The sequence below is a fragment of the Desmodus rotundus genome, chromosome 10, assembly GCF_022682495.2.
Source record: "Desmodus rotundus isolate HL8 chromosome 10, HLdesRot8A.1, whole genome shotgun sequence".
Lineage (NCBI taxonomy): Eukaryota > Metazoa > Chordata > Mammalia > Chiroptera > Phyllostomidae > Desmodus > Desmodus rotundus.
Genome location: NC_071396.1, coordinates 106,764,034 through 106,785,152, shown reverse-complemented (window position 1 = coordinate 106,785,152; position 21,119 = coordinate 106,764,034). Strand labels below are relative to the sequence as shown.

The window sequence follows — 21,119 nt, the reverse complement described above, 5'->3', positions numbered from 1 at the left end:
GGAAGCATTCTTATCAGATAATTGTGCACTGTTTACACACAGAACTTGCTGGAATGATGTTAATCATTTTGGTTCTTGTAATTACCATTCCTGTAACACAGCCCCATCTTGAGAAATTACTCTTCTGCATTTCTCTTACAGAAGACAAGGATTCTAGCCTAACTAGGAATGTAGATGGCCTTGCCACACTGTCTTGCTTTTCCTCATATCCTTTGGGCTCTCTCTTGTTTCTGTGGTGACAGAACAGATAATTCCCAGATCCTTGGCTTGAGAAGACCTAAGGCTGGTTGAGTTCAACGCGACTACTTTCCTGCCAATTTCCTTCTCTCTAGCTGTTATTTACTGGAGTGTATTCAGACTGCTCCTCATACTGAAATGCAAAGCCATGAGGTGTGAAAGGAAGCTAAGCCAACTTCTGAGCCTGTCTCGATCCAGGCCAACCTCCGTGGGCCCACGCCAGTTCACTGGAACACGGCTCTGCGGTTAGGGTCAGCTAGTGACGAAAGGTTCTTTATGTGGTAAAGACCCCCTCTGGGATGGGCCAATGGTCTTCCCACTCACCTGAAAGTGCACTTGCATGAGTTAAAACTCCTTAAATGTACTGTATCATGCAAAACCAGAATTTGTGAAGGATGAGATATTTTTATCCTCACCCAAGGACATTTTTTCATTGCTTTTAGAGAGGGGGAGGGAGGGATAGGGCAGGGGGGAGGGAGGCGGAGAGGGAGGGAGGGGGAGAGAGAGAGAGAGAGAGAGAGAGACAGACAGACAGACAGACAGACATTGATTTGATTTGTTGCCTTCTCATATGCACCCTGACCCTGCAACCTGGGTATGTGTCACGACCAGGTATCGAACCTGTGACCTTTCAGTCTACAGGATGACTCTCCAAGCCACTGAGCTACACCAACCAGGGCAAGGATGAGATCTTGAAAGAACTGAACAAAAGTCCTAAATATTTTATTTTTTCCAGACTCTCAATAGTATGTTCTTTCCAACCAACCTCTCCTGAAAATTTCTGTTCTAGAATACATTTCTAATATTTCTATGCCCAGGCTAAATACCATTTTAATCTCTCCAATATCACTCTTGCTTGTTATTCTAACTCTATTCAGTTTCAAGATTTGTTAAGTTTCAGGAATTAATATGTAAAGATTTAAGAGCCATGTGAGTATATCTATTCTTTCTTGAATACATGCCTTCTTTAAAGGTAAAGATTTCAAAAAAAAAAGTTAAAAGGGCTTGATAATAATGAAACTAAACCTGATAGTTTGCATTTAATCAAAATATTTTCATAATCATAAAATATCTTAACATATTTTTCAGAAACTTACTTTCCAGAATTGATATAATCATCCAGATTTGCTTTTTAATTCTTCTAAATTATAGCTCTAATGATCCCTTACTCTACTTATTTTACTTTCAAATGTATCTATTACCTCATCTGCAATATAAGAATACCTCTTTTTAACTCACAAGTCTTTTCAAAGATTTAATCAGTATTGATTATGAAACAGAAATGTTATACACTCCAAATAAATCATTAGGCATAACTGTCATTACTAAATCTTTTCAAACATTAAATACAATTCTATTCATTGCTTAAGATTCCAACTCTCTTATTAATTTATTAAAATGTGACACCTTAGATTGCATTCTCTAGAGACACTTTTTACCTTAGCAGACTGTGTTTATTATTTTCCAACACCACATTTTATTTGTAATTATGAAAGTTAAATTTTTGAGAAACAAGATCAACCACTACATAAAATTATGGACATCAGCTGACAGTTTATGGATTTAAATTTGACCTGTTTCAGATGAACACACTCCTCACCCTAAAAGTGGACAGGGGACCTTAATGACTCATGCAGCGTACCCCCTGGAACCAGAGCTAGCATTAATTCCAACCCATAATGACAGTTTGGATTTCAAAACTTTCAGAGACACTTTTTCAATGGAGGACCCTGACAGGCACCACCTGGCCCAGGTGGTCAAAGTCAACATCAGTATAATGAGTCATATCGATGCCCTGTACTTCTCGACAAGATGCAGTAGGAAGGGCACACTATGGCTTCTGTGGTGTTCTTGCCAAAGCTCTATCATCGCCTGACTCAGGTGGTGAAACGCGCTACCATTTCACAATCTGGTCAAGAATGACAATGTGAAAGGCTGAGGAACTATCCCCAACTGAAAAGACTAAGAAGACACAAGGAGTAATTCTAGACTGGCTGCTACCAGCGAAACCACTGTATTGTAACAAACAGAAAATCTAAATATAACTGCTGACGTAACCAGTATTACACCAATGTTCACTTCCTGGTTTAAATAGTAGAGGTAGTCGTCGTGTAAGATTAACAGTTGGAGATGTTGAGTTTTAAAAGAATACTTTACAACTTATCTGGAAGTCTGAAATTATTTAAAAATGAAACGTTTTAAAATTTTACCTATAGATCTCCATTTTACCAAGGAGAGGATAGAAATTTATGTTTTGCAGGGGTGTCCACCTGGCGGCCCATGGGCCACATGCGGCCCAGGATGGCTGTGAATGAAGCCCAGACAAAGTCGTAAATTTACTTAAAACATTATGAGACTGTTCTGTGATTATGTGTCACAATGTATTTAATGTGTGGCCCAAGACAACTCTTCTTCTTCTAGTGTGGCCCAGAGACGCCAAAAAGTCAGATCCCCCTATTTTAGAGCATTGTTCAAAATACTGAGAAACTTGAGAGTATAACTTAGGGTTTCTACTTACTGATCTTTCTACCGCATAAGGCTTCCCCCAGTGGAGTTTTAGAATACTCTGTCCTACTTTCTAAGAAGGTAATTTTTTTCACTTTGACTTGCATTGAGGCGAAGATTGCATAAAGGGATTACGGAATCACAGAGGAACGCCCTGTATCCTCAAGCAAGCCTTTGTTCAGGGTCCAGGAATCCACTCCTCTCTCCTACCTCCCGCCCTGGAGGCAGATCAGCTACAGCATTTACTGTTCGCCCTTGCCACCCTGTTACCTGAGTTGCTTCTCGACCAAACTGTGGCCTTTATGAAGAAGCAGAGTTCATTTTCTCTGAACTCTCCCATCTAGCACACCACCTGTCACAGGGGAGGTACTTGGTAAATACTGAAGGGGAAAAGGAGACAGGGAAAGGGGGCGTGAGTGAACATGGAGGAAAACAGGCTGAATGACATGCAAAAGACCTTGTGGGACAGTGTTAGGCACAGTTATACAAACTACTGTTTCTCTCCAGTGGTCACAATCACGGTGACCGATCATCAATATAAATCATACGAGAAGCATGCAGATTAGGATGAAATTTCTCCCAATGTTGTAGTTACCTATCCATGCCTGAGCCAGCAAAGGCTCAGTGACTGTCCTGTTTGTCTAGTTCTGTCATTTATCTTGGTGACTTCCAGAGACAGCTGGAGACTGTGATTCCGTACCAACCAGCACCGCACGTACAGCTTGTCAAGGGACTATAGGCTGCTTACCATAGAGGGGCCCCGCACCACCATTTTACTGTATCTCATTTTGCACTTACAATCTCAAAAGAAACACAGTAAAACCACAGCTAGTATAGATTTGTTTTTATTTTTTATTTTTGGTTTCCCATCACCAAATGGGTGACAAGTATCTATAAACATAAATAAGAGTTCAAGAAAAAACAGTGTTTTTAAATGATTTTGATCAACACAGATAATCAGAAAATTTAGAGCCAATCCAGATGATCTAGTTTGAGTGCCATTAGGTTTCTAACTATAAACATCTCTTCCTTTAACTTCTAGTTATGCAGTATCACCTGGTACAGGCTTCAGTAATGATAACCTTCCTTTCTAACCTATGTTACCTTCAAAACAAAAATGAATGAATGGTAGGCTTCGGCAATTCAGCAGCAAAATCGGATGTATTTGCTTTTTGTTATGATTGCAAAGAAACGAAAACTAAATTGTTGATTCTATGTGGAGAAAATGCATTTAATACTTGATAGCTATACCGAGTATCATAAAAGCTAAGAATAACTGCCAAAAAGTATTTCTGAACATCTGAACTTATTTACTTCCCACAGAGCTGATCCATGCGCTAATTCCCTTTGAAGCCACCAGGAATTTTACATTTCTATCACAGAGTAGCAGCATCAGAACAAGGGTCTCCACAATTCACTCTGGTTATAAGGCTATTACGAAAATGGGTTTTCTACACAACTGTAGGAAAAAAGACTGCCTTTGCTTTCTTCTAAGACAGAGCCAACTTCAGGTAAATCTATATACTGAATACACCGTTGGTTTTTCACTCCAAAATCTATAAAATGCATGTTTTACCATGATGCAAATACTCTTAACTAAGCAATAAATACTTGGGATTATTTGCTTTTTGTGCATCAAATATAAATCTGCCCAGTTATGTACTCTCATTCCCACCTCAATTTTTTCACACGACCTATTTTCAAGATGAACATTTCTTTTTGGAACCCTGAACCTCTAGCCCTGGGTAGCAGGAGATAGAGACTGTCTTGGTGAGAGATACTGAGGAGGTGCAATCAAATGCATCGAAAATGCTCACCAACACTTGGTGTGCAAGCTGACATGAAAGCCAAGTGAATCCCACACTACATTTCTACGCTTTAATTTTGACTGGGGTAATGGAATAAATCCCCCCTGAATGAGTAGGGAAGAAAGGGGAGTAGCAGGAAGGACAAGAGTGATGTTAATAGCTAGAGCAGCAGACTGTAGAAGAGGCACGGAGCAGGCATTTCAGGGAAAGTAATGGCCCGCAGCGCAGCAATAGCTGGGCAGCCCATTATGGTTAGGAGCGATGAAAAACTCTTAATACCTGCAACAGAGGCCGGGTGGTTTTGTAGACAAATTTTTGTGTCAGATGGCTGGGGGACGTTAAGTGAGAAATGCCACGGTGGGAAAAGGCTGGACTTAGAAAAGTGCAGTGCCGTTCAGTGAGACGGCTGTGAGCTAGCGGCGCCTACGTTCTAACAGCCAGTTCAGGCTGATATGACCACAGGCAGACAAGAGAGGACGCCACTCCATTCTCCCTTCCAAAGACTGGGAAACAGGCATGATGGTAATTGTCAGACATTCTCAGGGGAAAGTGTACTTCTTTAAAACAGAACTTCATACAGCATGATGAGTACAGTGAATAGAATTATGTTGCATATTTGACAATTGTTGAGAGTAGATCTTCAAAGTTTTCATCACAAGAAAACAATCTGTAACTATGCAGGGCGATGGATGCTAACGAGACTTGTGATCATTTTACAATTCATACAAGTATCGAATCATTATGCTGTACACCTAAAACTAATATAATGTTAGATGTCAATTTTACCTCAATTAAAAAAAAACTCTATCAGAATAATAACAACTCTTTCCTTACGCCGATGCCTTTGGAGACAACTTATATCACAAGAAAACGGTGGGGTGCTAATGATAAAGGTCAGATTCTAACCCAGCCCACAAGTCCATGCCTTGGAGATCTCCTGGAGAAGGTTCTAGAAGCACTCCTGGCACCTTCAACAAAGTGTTCTTGTGAACACTTTGTTCTTATACTTAGGTCTTGAGTTATGCTAAATAACCCAGTACATTGGGTAAAATAATGTCACAAGTCATCTTGTGACTTTATTATCCTCAATGTCTTAATAACCAAATTTTAATTTTTATCTCATTGGCCATCAGCCATTGCTATGGTCTCCAAATTCAAAGGTCTAAAATCTAATATATACACATGATTTCTCTGACATCTGAAACCCCTGTGTTTAAGCATTGAATCATTCACCCACTAACTATATTTGGCCAGAGTCTAACCATATACAAATACAAAGACATGATATATTTCTAAGCATATATAACACAAACCATTCCTCTAATTAACTAAAGTACATTTCAATACTGCATAGTTCTTAAATTAAAGGCTGTTTTCATCTGAAGGATCACAAAGGTAACATTTCAGACATAACACAATAGATTATCTGTAAATCAGTTAATCTGTAATTAGTATACAGTGAAATAGATATAGAATGTCAAAATTAATTGCATGCATGTTCCAAATAGTTTTACCTCACTCACTCTCAGTATGAGACTTGATGTGTAGATGCCATCATTCCTGTTTTAGACGTGAGGAAGCACTTACTCAGCTATATACAACTGGCAGGACGTGGCGGACTCAGCAATAACTGAAGACAATGTGGCACACTCAGTACTCATCCCCTGCATGATCACAACGAGCCATCCAGTCTATCAGACCATCATTTGTGTTCTCCAAGCCACCTACGCAGCCACATTTTGTCAGAAAGACCTGAGGGTGGCCATCTAACCGGTACAGGTTAAATACATGTCTGTGAAAAGTAATGATTAGCCTCCTTCCTTTTTCCCATGATGACCTGCTTATCCACTCATCCGTATTTTTTTATTTTTTTATTGTTATTCAGTTACAGTTGTCTGCATTTTCTCCCCATCCCTCCACACCACCCCAGCCAATCCCACCTCCCTCCCTCTATGCATTTTCATCTCTAATTTTTAGTTCTGTCTGCCCTACAAAAACTCCTGGTCATAGTCATTACCTCCCTCAACTTAGAAAAAGACGAAATATATCTATTCTACATACACAAGGGAATGTATTGAGGTCAAAGTTGTTCTCATACCTCTGCTCATTCAGACTATCAACCCAAAATGGTAAAAAGTACCATTCTGTCATCTCAGACACACAGCCACTCCAGTTCTCTGCCACCTGTCCCCAAGCAAATACAAATTGTCCCTGTAAGGCCTTTCATTTGTTTCTCTTGTTTATAAATTCTCTTTCCATCTCAAATTATGTGATGGCCATTTAAAAATATTTTGATCATTTTAAAAGGCTTTTTTTTTTTTAACCTCTTTGCATCCTGACCATTTTACTGTGAACGTCTGTATGGAACTCCCAATATATACCACACAGAGCATAAACATGAACTTGTTTCCTGTCTCATACCATCTGCCAACTGACTGTCTCCTATTAATTAAAGGGGAAGCACAGAATATTTCTTGTGCTAATCAAGGAACCCCACAATTTCTTAGAAAAACAACAACACAGTGCCAGGTAGCTTCATATGCATTGGAAATACAAGTCACCTTAGGTACATGCATTTCATGATTTTAAAGTGACTTATAGGGATTATTTAGATACAAACACTCTAAATTATCATGTGAAGACTGTAAAATTTAAAAGAAGGGTGTTTTTAAATACTTTTTAAGTTATGCTTACTTCAAAATGTCAACCTCACTCAGGCAACTCCATTTAAAACCAAATTAATGAGAACAATTATCTTTAGAAAATTTTTACACTCTCACAAAAATATGATTTCACCAATAACTACTAATTATTTCTGAATCAGCTCAATATTATAAACCTGTACACGGAAAGAAAGTTTGATGAACTGTTAAATATTCATTAAGTATGAATGAAATTAAGAGCTAGATTGTTAGTCAATAGCAATGCGTAAGGCTGCTTACGCTCCCTTTGCTGACAAGAGAACAAGGGAAATTGAGAAACCGATCACATGTGCACTATATAAGATGGCACTACTGAAAAAGAATGGCTAGGAAGGTGCACACAGAACATTTGTGTGCTCACCCATCTTTTCTTAGTGCAGAAACACGCTACATCTAGGCTAGAAAAAAAATCCTAACCCACAACCCTAGAAACCTTAAACTTACTCAGATCCTTCCCTTCACAGTAAATGTGTCATTATTTGTAAACTCCAGAGGCTTTCACTGAAAACAGTAACTATAACACAGATTACCTTGACTTAGGCAGACACTCATCGACAAAAACAGGTTTTCACTCTTACTGGAGGTGTATTCAAGTGAAAACATACCCCACGAAATAAATAAACTGTGAAGATTTGTCCTCCATCATTCAAAGTTGAAAATCTACTCATAGGTACATTCATCAGCTTTTTCAGGAATGGACACATACACTGACAAGGTGAAAGGCAAACACGCAGCGGTATAGATTTCCTGTCGAGAGCACTTTGTTCAGAGAACAGGCACCACCGCTTACCATCCAATTGAGAAGTGTGGGGAATCTTGGCAAATATGAAAATATCGAAACTGCAACCCACTAGGGACTGGACCCATCCAGCGAGCATGTTAGGGGAAAGGCCATGCTCCCCTACGTGCCCTTCGGTGCAGGAAGTGCTCACATGAAAATCCCGCCCAAACAGCCACACAGAAGACAGCCACAGAAAAGAGAGCTCAGTTTGGCGACCACTTGGCCACAAAACAAACACACCACAAACAGCCCACCGTGGGTCTAATATTGCTTCTAACCGACTTCTGTTCACATTCCTTTTTCACCCACAGGCCATTTTCAAAAGCAGATTTTAAAACATCCATCAAAACCAGACCGCTGCTGCGAAAAGTGGGTTTGAATTGCCCATAATTTAAAGACAATAAGGCTCAGTAATCTCACTTTGCAGGTTTTAAATTGCAAGTATCCAGAAAGGCTATAGAAGCATAAAGTTAGTATGGGCGTCATTTACACAGTACCGCCCAAAAAGAAGTGAAAGTCAACTGGCTACAAAAACCCACAACTCTTCTTTTACTAGTGAATATTCCTGCTCTAGTTTTAGCAATGCGGGGTGTGCCACAATCAAGGACAAGGAGGTATCTGTAGAATCCCCACCTGTTTCAGGAGTGAAGCGTGGCTCCCTAGGTTAGGACTTCACTGTATGAATAATACTGGTCTCAGCATGGCTAACCAAGGCCAACAACTTCAGATACTAGTTCACAGGGGTGAGAGGTGCGTGTTTGCCATCCCCAAAGCAAAATCGAGCACTTTTCCATCCAACCACAGACATTCCCAATGATCGTTTGTGACTTCGAAAAGGCCATGTGCCCTACCTTTCCCACATAGAGTGGGTCTGACCCCATGTACTCCTCCAGCACAAAGAACTGGTTCCACACCCAGCTGCGCTTGGTCCGAGGCCTTCCGGATGGGAAATAGGGCTTCGATCTGGACCTCGGCAGTTCCGCTTGGCTCATCCCAGAAACGCACAGGAAGAGAGCAACCAGTGGCAGGAAGTGGCAGAACTCCACTTTGCCCAGCTTCATCTTTTTTTTTTCTTTCTTTTTCCTGTGTAAGAAGAAAACCTTGACAACAGAAAAGACACAGTTCCAGTTGGCCTGGCAGCTCTTGCCTCCGGCAGGATGTCAGCTGGGAGTCCAGAGATAATAATTTGTAGAGTGTTCCACCGGAGGAGGTCACCAGCACTGAACAGCTTCCGCCAAAGAATGGTGTAAGAGGTTCCTGCCGGGACGAAGAGACACACTGGTGTCAGAAACCAAGACGCACAACTTTGAACTTTCGTTTACTAACTTCGTACTCACATTCCCAAGGTGTCATTATTTGTATAAGCATTAAAACCAAAATTGTGAACTTAGATGGAAATTTGCAATCACTGTTGCCCTGGCTATAAGTTGTATAAATCATGCTGATGCAAAATTATTCTCATTCCATAAAGCAACCTTAAAATGTTGTTTCTTCTAGGGCAGTCTATTGGAGCATATGGTTTATTGAACACAAATGGAGCAACATCAGTTTAAAAAAATCATCTTAATGCTAGCCTTTACTTATGTAATTTTTTTATAGCTCAGGCAGTTTCATGCGTTGGTATTAGAATATGAAAGCAAAGCAGCTCAAAGCAGGGATGTAAGCAAATGGGAAGGACATGTGCTGGTTTCAATCTCCTCTGTGAAACTGCAGAAAGAAAGAAGCACGAGGTGATTCAGTGTCAGCTGATGCATTCTGAGTCACAGAACACCAGCTGTTTTGATGTGCTCCGATTTGATTGTGATCAGCTGAAAAGCTCCGTGGTTTCCCCTGCCCACCCCTTCAAACTTATTGTCATGGACGCTGTGTAGCAGGGTAGGTGATGCTATTTCAATGCAGTAATTTGTGACTCCACAGATTTTTACTGGACATCTCCTGGCTCGGCTCACGCACAGTAGGCCCTTCCCCCACACACAGTTATGGGATTGAATTTTACGGCCTGAGAGGGGTGAGGAAACTCAACCACATTCATGAGCCCCATTCATTGTGGGCGAGTACCCAAGAGGTGCTGTAGCAGCAGCACAGAAAAGAAAAAAAAAAAAAAACCTTTTATCCTATTCTGAGGTCTACTTATTTCAGTTACAGAATTCTGATTATGTAAGAGATATAAAACCAGTTACAAAACAGACTTCCAAACATCCCCCAAAACAGAGGAGTGAGAATTTATGACACACTGCTCATTTAAATCACGGTGCTGTATTTTGGTTTATACATTCATGTGACTAATTATAAATAAATCAACAATAGAATAATTAGAGTGAAAGATTAACATGTGCATATTGTTTTTGAGAGAGGAGAAAAATACAATTTTAAGAACAGCTTAAAATGATAGCTCCCTATCAAAGCAGAAAATGCACTGTCTTTATATCATGAGCTTTTCCACCTTTCTACCTGTCTCTCCTGTACCAGAAGTGTCTGTTACTAAGACAATTTCTGACCATCAAATTGCTTATAGAAAGTGCCATGTAAGTAGAAGAAAGGTGAAATTTATTACATATGTTGGAATAGCCCACACAATGGAAGAAATACAATAGGTTGTACTGACTTGGAACTCTACTCAAGTGAACCTACTTGTGTTAAAATATCTCTATAAAGTTTTGAAATCCCATAGGACACTGCAAAATAATCCAGCTACCTGCAACACAGACAGCTACTTGCTGACGTATGCTGAGAACCGCCAGAATGAGTAAAACGTGATGGGGGCGCCGAGCTCGTCTCCCATCTGAGGAGCGACAATGAAATTGGTCTGTTTAGAAACCACTCTAGAAGGGCTTATTCCAGACTAAGAATCATAAACAAGAAGTAACTTGGGGTCATGTACTGGTGTCCCAATGCCAGCCCCTCATTGAGGTTCCAAGTTCATGGTAGGGAAGTCTGAGCTAAGTAACCCACCTGAGACAGGTTCCCTATAATTAAAGAAGGTAAGTAGGTGCTTAAACTGGGCGATGGTGCACTGGTGTATGGGATGGTCTGTGATGAGCCAGGAATTACAGTCAGGAGCTTAGGGGAGCAGCCTTCAGTAGCAATGGTTCCCAGCGTGGCAAGGAGCAGAGTTGCGTAGCCATCCTCGTGCTAGTGGCCGCCAAAGTTCCTAGGGACAAGGAGGGTTGCGTTACCCTTGTGGTGACCAGACGGAGCCTAGCGCGGGAAACCGGAGGCCAAGGAACACTTCCAGTGTCCACCACCTTCTCCCTCAAGAGAGAATGAATTTTCTCATAAAAACAAGGACAAAAATACCTTGATCCTGGAGACAAAAAATTTTAATGTGATATAGCTAAACTATACTATTTAGACTACTTTATGCATTAAGTGAACTTGATAACATTGCTTCAGTATGAAAATGTCCCCAACTCCTGGAAAACTAAGTAGGGAATGAACTTCGAGAAGTCAAACTTCGGGGAGTTACTATAACTGCACACAGGTAAGGACTGGGAAATGCCTCCGATAAAGACAAATTCTGAGTCTTCCTGTCTTAGCTCCACAGTCCTGGGCAGGTTATTCACATTCTAAGAAGGCACCACGCAGAGACAAGGACTCAAGTTTCTCACTTATAAAACAACAATGGCAGAAATGGCACCTGCTTCATAATGGGATTAAATAAGGAAATCAGGAAAAGCTCAGGAGAGTGTCTGGCACAACTAAAAGCATTCAAATACACAGCTGTGGGGGTTATTATCATCAGGAGGATATTTTTCAGTTTCGTGCTAGTTTCTTACCATTGGTTTGTGAAGCAGTGTTTGTAAACAGCCTTGAGAGTTCTGGTCAGTGCCAGAGAACTATTTGAATCATGAACCAAAAAAATCGAGATGGGTACACACAGTGGCACCAAAATACTTTTTTCAAAAAGAATGCAGTAGGAAGGCAATTTCCTAAAGGCAGGTCCTCTGTATTTTTTATGAGTCAAAGACTGGTATCAGAATTAGAGAGACTTGCCCCAGCTCACTCAGGATGTTGGCTGATGAGGAAGACAACAAAGATAATGTGGACCTGTGGACTGAGAGGAGGCACAGGCCCTTTGTCCTCAAGACTCCACTTTCTGTGGGACCTTGGATTCCACTGGGAGTTAATTTTCGACATTTGCAAAGGAGAGAGCTGAACTAAATTACCTTTAAATTCTGTTTTTTACAGATCTTACTTTTATGCTTTTGACCATTATACAGAATTGATTTCGTTGGCTTTTTTAAGCTATGAAAACGTGTGCCGTGTTACTAACTAAAGATAATAGGCAGAGACATTTAAGAAAGCCACAGCAATGTAAAAGAACTGTTTACCTCCAGTTATCTGTGGTCATCAAACACAAGGAACTACAACTTGAACTTGAGATTTCTTATTACATTACCCTCCAAGCAGACTTCTTACCTTCCCACATATGTTAACACATATAAAGGTACCCCAATAATATGTTTTATGTATAAATGAACCTGAGCACACAGTCAATCCCAATTGTTGACTTTTTTCACAGTGGGTTAAATATCACCTCACGAACCTGAGCCCCAAAGGAAACACCTGCATCCTTCCATCTTGGACTTGTGGATCGTTCATTCTCTCCCTTTCTTCCACCTCCCCCCTATCGTATTCAGGCACCAACAAGGAGCAAGTCACAGCAGAAACAAGCTGCACCCAATCTGTCTTGCGCGTCCTCTGGTCTTCAGTGAGCTAGCTTAGGAGAGTGACCTTCTGCTCTCCGAGTCTGGAGAGCTGACCTGGTCACTGTTCCTAGCTCAGAACAAAAGACAGTGCAGAGAACTGATGTATGGCATGCAGTTCAGGTAACCTTGACACCTCTGTGTCCATTTCTCGACAGCTACCAATGTTCGCATTAGAACTCTGAGGAGGACACCAGGAACGGGCTGCATCTGAGAAGAGGAGAGCTGAACAGCAGCCACCCACGGGGGTTTGAAAGAGCGGGGGTGACGGCTGCAAGACGAACGATTAATCTCAAAGAAATAAATGATCTGAGTAAGACTGAGAAGGGGTGTGTTTGCTCTGACATTTTAAAGCTAAAACCTGTATTCTTTCATTGATAACATTTAATGTTTTGCAAACAAAACATACCTGAAAATCACCACAAGTCATACTGTGATCAGCACAACACATCTTAATCCAGAGAATACAAAATGAAACCTCACAAAGGAAATATGAAATGATTGAAGCAAAAGGGGGAAAATAGAGGGTAAGAATCAGTCAAGCAGTATTTACTAAAATCATGTATTTGACCTGTAATCACTCTATCATGCTGCCTCTTGTTCCAGTTGTTTTTGTTCAACTAAGTGGTAACACTTATTTCCAAGTAGACAGTTTATTATTCATTTAACCTTAATAGCCAATATTATTTTACCAAAATGAATCCATTATCATAAAATTTTCTTTGATTCTCTGTTCCACTTAACTCTGTGAAACTACTTTTAAAAATCAGATGAAATCACTATCATATACTTAATCATATGTTTTGTTCATGCCTAAAAACAATGACTACAAATTCCATAATAACAATAAAATTTATTTAAGAATCAGCATACCAATTGTTAGTTAGCAAAAGCACAAGTCTTCCAGATCCTGTCCCATATAAATTAAAGGCAACAAGTTAAAAACATGACAAGTAGCATAAAATGTATCAGATGCAGCCAAGCCACTCAAGTTCATATGTAACCAGAAGAGTAGCATATGTAAACACATCCCTAATTACCAATTAATTTAGATACGCTAAAGTGCTTTTTAAAAAGCGCCCAGTGCTATTTGCCTTCTAGAAATAACTTTAGCTATAAACTATGACTATCAATTACATTCAAATAAAATATATTACTATTTTAGCTTTTGTGGCACTTAACTGGAATGTGTTCTTACAGTCCAATATAAATAACCAGTGCTTTACCTCTGTTAAAGCTCTTATCCTATCACAGTTCCTCTAAATTATGGGCAAGGAACAGCTGCTCATGCTTCTGTGTCTGAAGTTGGCAATGGAAGTGGGTCTTCTGAAACTGTTCTGAAGTACACTTGGTGTGTATTTCAACACTAACACAGATTATTACCTGTTGGTAGTACTGACGGTCATCCATCGTGGATGGATATATCTATATCTATATATCTATATCTATATCTATATCTCCATCTATCCATGATGGATGGCTGTCAAACACCTTCAGAATCTAACTGATATTCCCCCTGATGTTTGCTGGCTGATCTATAAAACATAATGCTACAAGACATCACAGTTGTAACAATAACAAAATGGGGGAAAAAATCCCGCTCTTGCCTACTGGGAGGAAACTGTCATTTGCACAACTGCCTTAATGCTGGACATGTTGACAAGCAACACATGGTTAAAGGGTCCTTAGGAAGGGTGAACAACATACATGCTTGAACGTGGGAATGATGCCACTTCACAGCCGTGGCCAGAGGGCACCCCAAAGATACACCATTGCTTTAACAACAACTTCTACTTACTAGGTCTTGTGTATAGCAAGGGAAGCGAAGCCTCTTTTCTTTTGGACATCCCTTAGGTATTAAATGGTGTTATTTAAAGCCAATGTCAAGACTGCCTCCTGATTCATCCAAGGTCTCCTTTAAAGACCTGCTCTTGACCTTGCTTTCCCCAGGACAGTCACCACCCATCACCAGTGAGGTCCTGACTGTGATTTATCTCCGTCCATGAAGTCAGAGCGCTGTTTTGTAAAAAGGACGGTATCCGTTCCTTGTTACTTTTACTTAGGTTTCAAGTAGATCCACTGAAGTGCATATATTTAGGGAAATGCAGAAAGGGCAAAAAGATCTGTTCTCAGGTCCTCTCATTTGTGAGTGAACAGAGAGCCACGACCACAAGACAGGGAACATAGCCGAGGACAAGGAGTGTTTTAAGAGCTGTGGCCACACTATTTCCAACCACCACACACGAGCTGAGTTACTATCAGCAATACCTGGGAGATCAAGACGTCACTCAGCACTGAAGAACGTAATTAATTGCTTGGTTCTCCTGAGGGTGTGTGTCAGAGGAAAACCACAAAGAAGATCCCAAATGCAAAGCTCCCTGGGAATGAAGATCCTTCACGTGGTCGAACCACAGAATTATAACAGAGAGGAGCCGGAACAGATGTTAGAAACACCAAAGGCAGTCTTGTCCTCTTTAGTCAGGACTACCCAGAACCCACGGCATCCTAGTGAAATGCGTATTTCAGAGCCAGTCACTGATGGGACTGTGCCTGACTGGACGCAATGGATAATTTCAAGTGTCAAGTAGTTCTCGCTCTGATAATGAAGTGCCTTTTAATTTATCATCTATGGAATTGACCATCTTCTCCCAAAGACAAGAAAAGCAGAATTGATCTCACTGACATTGTTATAGGACCCTGAGTTTAAATTTTCAAAGTCGGAAATCATCAGGATTTCGATCCAGGAGGGTCAGGAGGGCAGAACAAGAAGAGGGTGAAAGTCTCTGTTCTTTAGGATTGTAAGTCTACATGTAACAAAAAAAAAAAAAGGCGAGCACCGCCCAACTTTACAATGCTTCCCCACCCCTTCTAAATAGCCCTAGTGATCAAAAAGTAACTTCCTGCTGTACTGTGACCCACGAGTAGTAAACTATTTCCACTGAAATTTGCAATGGCCCATGGAATGTTTTCGAAATAGGGTACCAACTCGGGAAAATATATTCGTATACATACATGCTTATATTCTATTATTTGTTGCTGAAAATCTTATATTTTCAGATGACTATCTACTCCTAATGTATCTATCCATTATAACCATTCTAGATTTACTATTGCCATCTGCAGCTTCTATTGTAGAAATATGCTACCATTTAAATTGTTTCATTTGTATGAAACAATTAAAACCATTAAAAGTTTAGCGTTAACTTCAATAATTTTAATATTATGAAAATGCCCTCTTCTTTTGTATGTAAAAGGTATGTAAAAAAGTGTGTATGTGTGTGTATGTATATGTATACACACACACATATATACTTTTTTTTTTTTTACATTTTCATTAGCAAAGCTGGGGCCCTCTGTGATATGTGACTTCTCACATAAAGGGACTGTTATCCAATCCATTCACTCCCTGGGTCAGATAACATCACAGCATCAGACCGTAACCTCCTGCCATGAACTGGCCTAAACATTCGGGCAGGGGTCCTGGGAATGAATCACACAGCCTGTCGTGTGCCTGGCGTTATCAGGCGTGGTGTGAAAACTTCCATGAGTGGATCACCAAGTCAATTTCCACTAAGCACACACAACCTGTGTGGTGAGTGAAAGGAATGTAAAAGAAAGGAAAAATAGTTTACAGTTAACTATTGATAGAAGCAGCCTAGGTGAATAAAAAGAAACCAAAGTGATATACCATAGTCCTTCTGAGCTATTTATATAATAGCCAAGTGGCAAAATTTTATTTAAAGGGTTTTCCTTTATGCCTTGACAACATACCTGAGCTGTATCCACGTTGATTTTTAATTTACCCTTGCATTTACATTGTGCCAGGTATGATTTATGTGACTTCGATAAAAGCCACTATGCTTCAATAAAGCCAAAAGGAAATTCTACCAGAATGAAAGTCTATAGTATATAATCCTAAATGAACATACGGACAGATGTCTGCATACTCGTTTGCACAGATCATCTGTCAGTGCGGATTCCTGCAGAAGGACAAGGGGGCTGGGGTATCTTTCTGCAGAACCGACAAATTCCCAGAGGAGGCACTCGAGTACTGCCGGTTACAGCCACAGCGGCTCAGCCCGTCAGAGGCTCAGCCGGTCACACGCCGGGACTCTGATCACATGTCTTCCTCCCTTGTCCTCAGCTCCCCTGTTTCACCCCATTCAAAAGCAACTGATTCTCTCAAACCAAGGAGTCACTTAGCCATCAGCTAACGTGTGTGTGAGTCATTTCAGAAGTTTCTGAAGCTCCCGATTTAAGCGGAGGCTTTTGCCAGCCTTCCAAGCAAGTTGAAAACCATTTTTGTGTGTGAAAGAGAGCCATGACACGATACACACTAGTAATGCAATAAACGCAAAGCCTTACAAAAATCCAGGAAGGTGAAAATCACTCAGGCATACATATTCACAAGATGAAACAATTCACTGGGCTCAGTGCTTTAGAAAAGATTTCTAAAAAAAAAAATAGGACAAAAAGTATTTCACTGGAAATACTTCCTCATAGCAGTATGCAGTCTGAGAAGTTTCTTTCAGCTTTGCCCTCAAAACAAACAAGCAAGCAAAAACCCTCACGTGCTGACTGATAGGAAGAACTGCAAAGACGTCATGTGTGAGGAGACAGAGGGGTTGATTTTTAGACCTAGGACGGCGGAGCGGTGGCCAACTCCATATGCTCCCCATCCTCTCTCCTGCATTGGACATGAAAAACCAGAGTCAATTCAAGGGTAAACTGCAGCCATACAGATGCTCTACAGTTATACTTTTATAACAAAGGAGAAAAGCTCTGTGGTATTAAATCAATAAAAGTAGACTTAAGGAGAGTTGTGAGTCTGTCAGCTGATTGTTAACACAATACTAAAGACCTACTGAAGCCTTAATTACAAGAATATCTCACATCGTGCACAATGCCCTTTTTAGTGAAGCTGCAGACCTCAGTAGTGCTGAGCAGGGCACTGTTCTGCACTGTTCCTGTATTTGCCTTTTCACAGGCTTTCAGCTAGCTTGACCAGATAAGATTATTATCGTTGGATGCCACCTAATTGCTCCGACACTCCAGTCCTTAATGAGCACTCACCCATAAGTAAAATCTCCCCAAAGTTGCCAGTTTGACTACCTGCCTCGATTCTTTTGAATTTTAATTCACCTTGTTCCAAGGAGCCCTAAAAGGGAAGGAAAGGATTCTTCATGTATTTCGCCTTTAGATATGCAACAAGAACAGGGCTTGGGTAAACATAAAGTCTAACTAGTTCTTTGAGAAGAGGAAATTTTTGGAGAGTTACTAAAACCTTGCAATGTAATTACTTACTTCCTTGGTTCCCCTGCTCCCCACTAACTTGTCTTCATAAGTATAGAAGGGAAAACTTTCCTTTAAAAAAAGGGGAAAGAGGATAGGGCTACTGCTGCCCCCAAACTCTTTTAAAATCACAGGGTTTTTTTTGTAATATTAACTTGATTTTTAAAATGCACACTTGTCACTTAGCAAGAGCCATGCATTCTCAAGTTACTTACATTTTTCTATTTCCCCCTGAAGTTCTGTTCACGTACTTCTACATTAAAACTGAGCTGAACACCTGTCTATTTCCAAGGAATATGACTAGTGTGTCTAATTTAAAGACCTCTCACTTAATACATGATCTAATAAAGAGAAGATATTTCTTGCAAAATAAAAGGTGTTTTCAGTAAACCCAAGCTCCAATCTGCAGGACTCCAAAGCTTTGAGACACCGAATCATCGATGCTTTCTTTACAGGTCCCCATTTGCCCACAGCTGGGTGAACTGATTGCCAATCTTTACTCACCTAAACGGTATCTAAGGAATCCTTAAGGTGAGCAATCTAAAACGTGCGGTCAATGCAGACAACAGGCCCTTTCTCTTTCATCCACATTGGGAGGTCGAATACCAGCAGCTGGTCGTGTGTACCAGGTGCACCCACAAGGAAGTCCACCCAGCATCCGAGTAGCCGGGCACTCTATCCCCAGCGCACCCAAAAGGAACAGCGGAGAGGAAGCTGGACGCCCTGCGGGCGGATAGTAGCAGCAGAATACTAATTACAGCGACAGCAAAGCACCCTTAGATGAGTTCCATCTTCACAGATGGTAAGAGGAGTCTAGCGAGGATGGTAGAAGGACCCCCGCCCACGCAGACGCACACCCCCTTCCAGCCTCAGACCGCTGCTGCAGAGCCCGGGGGCCCCCGTGCAGACTTTTGATCCTATCCAACCCAGGTCAAGGGTGTTCCTCTTGCAAGAGAGCGGTGCAGACCTTGTTTACTGCTTCATCTGGAGCGCGCAGGGTCTGCGCTCACCCTGAACTAATGAACTCGTGTTGCACCTGGTGTCGCCCAGCACCTGCTCTCAGGCAGAGCACCATCAGCTTGGTTCGCACGCCCTTCCAGCCGGGCTGAGCAAGTCCCACGGCCACACAGCAGTAACTTGGGGACACCGGGGAAACTCCACTCGATCCTCCCGCATGCTTTCCGCTCAAGGCTGAGTCCAGCTTCCAAATGCGCACAGCGCACTTCTGCCCAGCAGCGCCATCCCAGCCCCCAGCAGCCAGTCACACTTACCTGGGGCCTTGCTGCCCTCCCCGCGTCGTCCGGGGCCGACCACCCAGGCGTTGGCATCCGAAAAGGCGCGCGCTCAGCGGCCGGGCGCCTGCCGGCGCTCCGGGACCCGGTGCGCGCAGCTCCGCGCGCAGGACAGAGTGGCGGCGCCCGCCCGGCACCCGCTGCGCCCGGCTGGACGCCGGCGTCTGCTCCAATCACAATCCTCTCCGTGGGGCGTGCGGAGTGGGGCTCTGGGCCCCGTCCTAGCAGCTGGCTCCCCGGGCTGGCCGCCTTCGCTTGCTACGAGGGACCGTGCCAGCTCCCCTGGGCGACTGGGACACCAGGTCTGGAGGAACGAGAGCGCGCGTCCGGGGGCCCAGGAAGGAGGACGCAGGGGTGGGAGGGAGCGGAGCCCGTGAAGGTGCTCCGAGGCGGCCGCCTACAGTCAGCGCCGAGTGCGACCAGCTGGGGAGCCACTGAGACTTGGGCACCTACCGGAGACACAGTGAGGACTGTAGAAAAGGTATCCGCTCCGCGCACTACGCGTGCACACACACGCGCGTGCACACGTACGCCCCCCTCCCGCCCCCCTTCCAGCACCCTCCAGACAAATCCTTACAGACGGGAGTCCTTCGCAGGAAAATTCGGAGGAGCTGGGGAAAGTAGGAGGGGCCGCAGCCCCTACATTTCTCAGCGAGGTATTTGCATCTGAAAACGCAGAGCTAGAGGAGAGTTTTGAGAATTTTTGCAGGCGCTTTCCCCTCCTCCCCTCCCCAAGCCGTCCTAGAAGCCGTGATCAATTGAGCTCCTGAGGCATGAAGCAAAGTCATAAAACTAATCAGAACTTACAGTTTTCTTGCCTGATAGTTTTGCCCTTTCAATTTCCTCAGACTGCCCTAGTTCCACTTTCTTGCAGAAAATTTGTTCTCTAGCATAAAACTTCGGAGGTGTGTGCTGTGAGCGGCGGTGGGATGGAGACCCCTCACCAGGTGGGGAAGAGGATCTGGCAATTGGTATAGAACGCGATGCAGCCCATGGAGTTGAGCACGCTTTGTCTTCCTCCACCCTGGTCCTTGATTTCACCTGGTGGCCAGGTGTTCTGTCGTAGGCCTTGGGAAGATGAGTAGGTCGTTGCCAGATACGTTATTTTTTCCCATTCCGCTAATGAAATCCGCCCTGCTTCTCTTAACCATCCTTAGCAGGGAGTCTGCCGATACCTGTTGTGTGAGCATCGCCTTGTATTTCGCCCCTCTGCTTTCTCGTTCGCTCAGTCTCTCCCGTCCTGCACGTTTAGCTTGCATTTTCCCTCTCATCGAGTTAGTATTTAAAACTGAATTATATGCTAATAATGCTGACAGCAAACATTTCTTTGAGCTTCTGTTCGAAGTTGCTGATACCATGCTTCTGGGTGTGCTTAACAATGCTTTGTTTTTTAAGTTATATCCCGGCCCCTAAACCTCCCCAGCTCCAGCCCTGCTTAGGTGGTCATTTCACGGTCCATTTCCACTCAACTGTCAATCATCACCCCAACTCCCAATGCTTAGAACAGACCTGCTCATCTCCTCTCAGACATCACCTAGGATTTTGTACCATGTGCTTCTCCATCTGGGGCACTATCGTTCTTTGCATATCCAGACATTAAACATTGGCTTCATCACTGAGACCTTTCATGTGATTGTTTCCCCCATGTTAAAATCCTCATTTGTTCTAATATCATGCACGCCCTCTACTGGGGACCTGGCCGGCAACTCAGGCATGTGCCCTAACTGGGAATCCAACCAGCGACCCTTTGGTTCACAGGCCAGCTCTCAATCCACTGAACCACACCAGCCAGGGCT

General features: G+C 42.4%; 1 protein-coding gene across 1 annotated transcript in view; it reads right to left on the bottom strand.

Moving 5' to 3' along the window:
* The window catches only part of CDH7 (cadherin 7), a 116,216-nt gene extending 96,661 nt beyond the window's left edge, over positions 1-19,555 (bottom strand). The window contains exons 1-2 of the mRNA XM_053913341.1: positions 19,303-19,555; positions 8,885-9,290 (exon numbers count right to left, since the gene is read on the bottom strand). Of these exons, the coding sequence (XP_053769316.1) occupies positions 8,885-9,094 (210 nt within the window). The 5' untranslated portion in view covers positions 9,095-9,290; positions 19,303-19,555. The remainder of the gene's footprint in view (positions 1-8,884; positions 9,291-19,302) is intronic.
* Between the last annotated feature and the right edge of the window lie 1,564 nt (positions 19,556-21,119).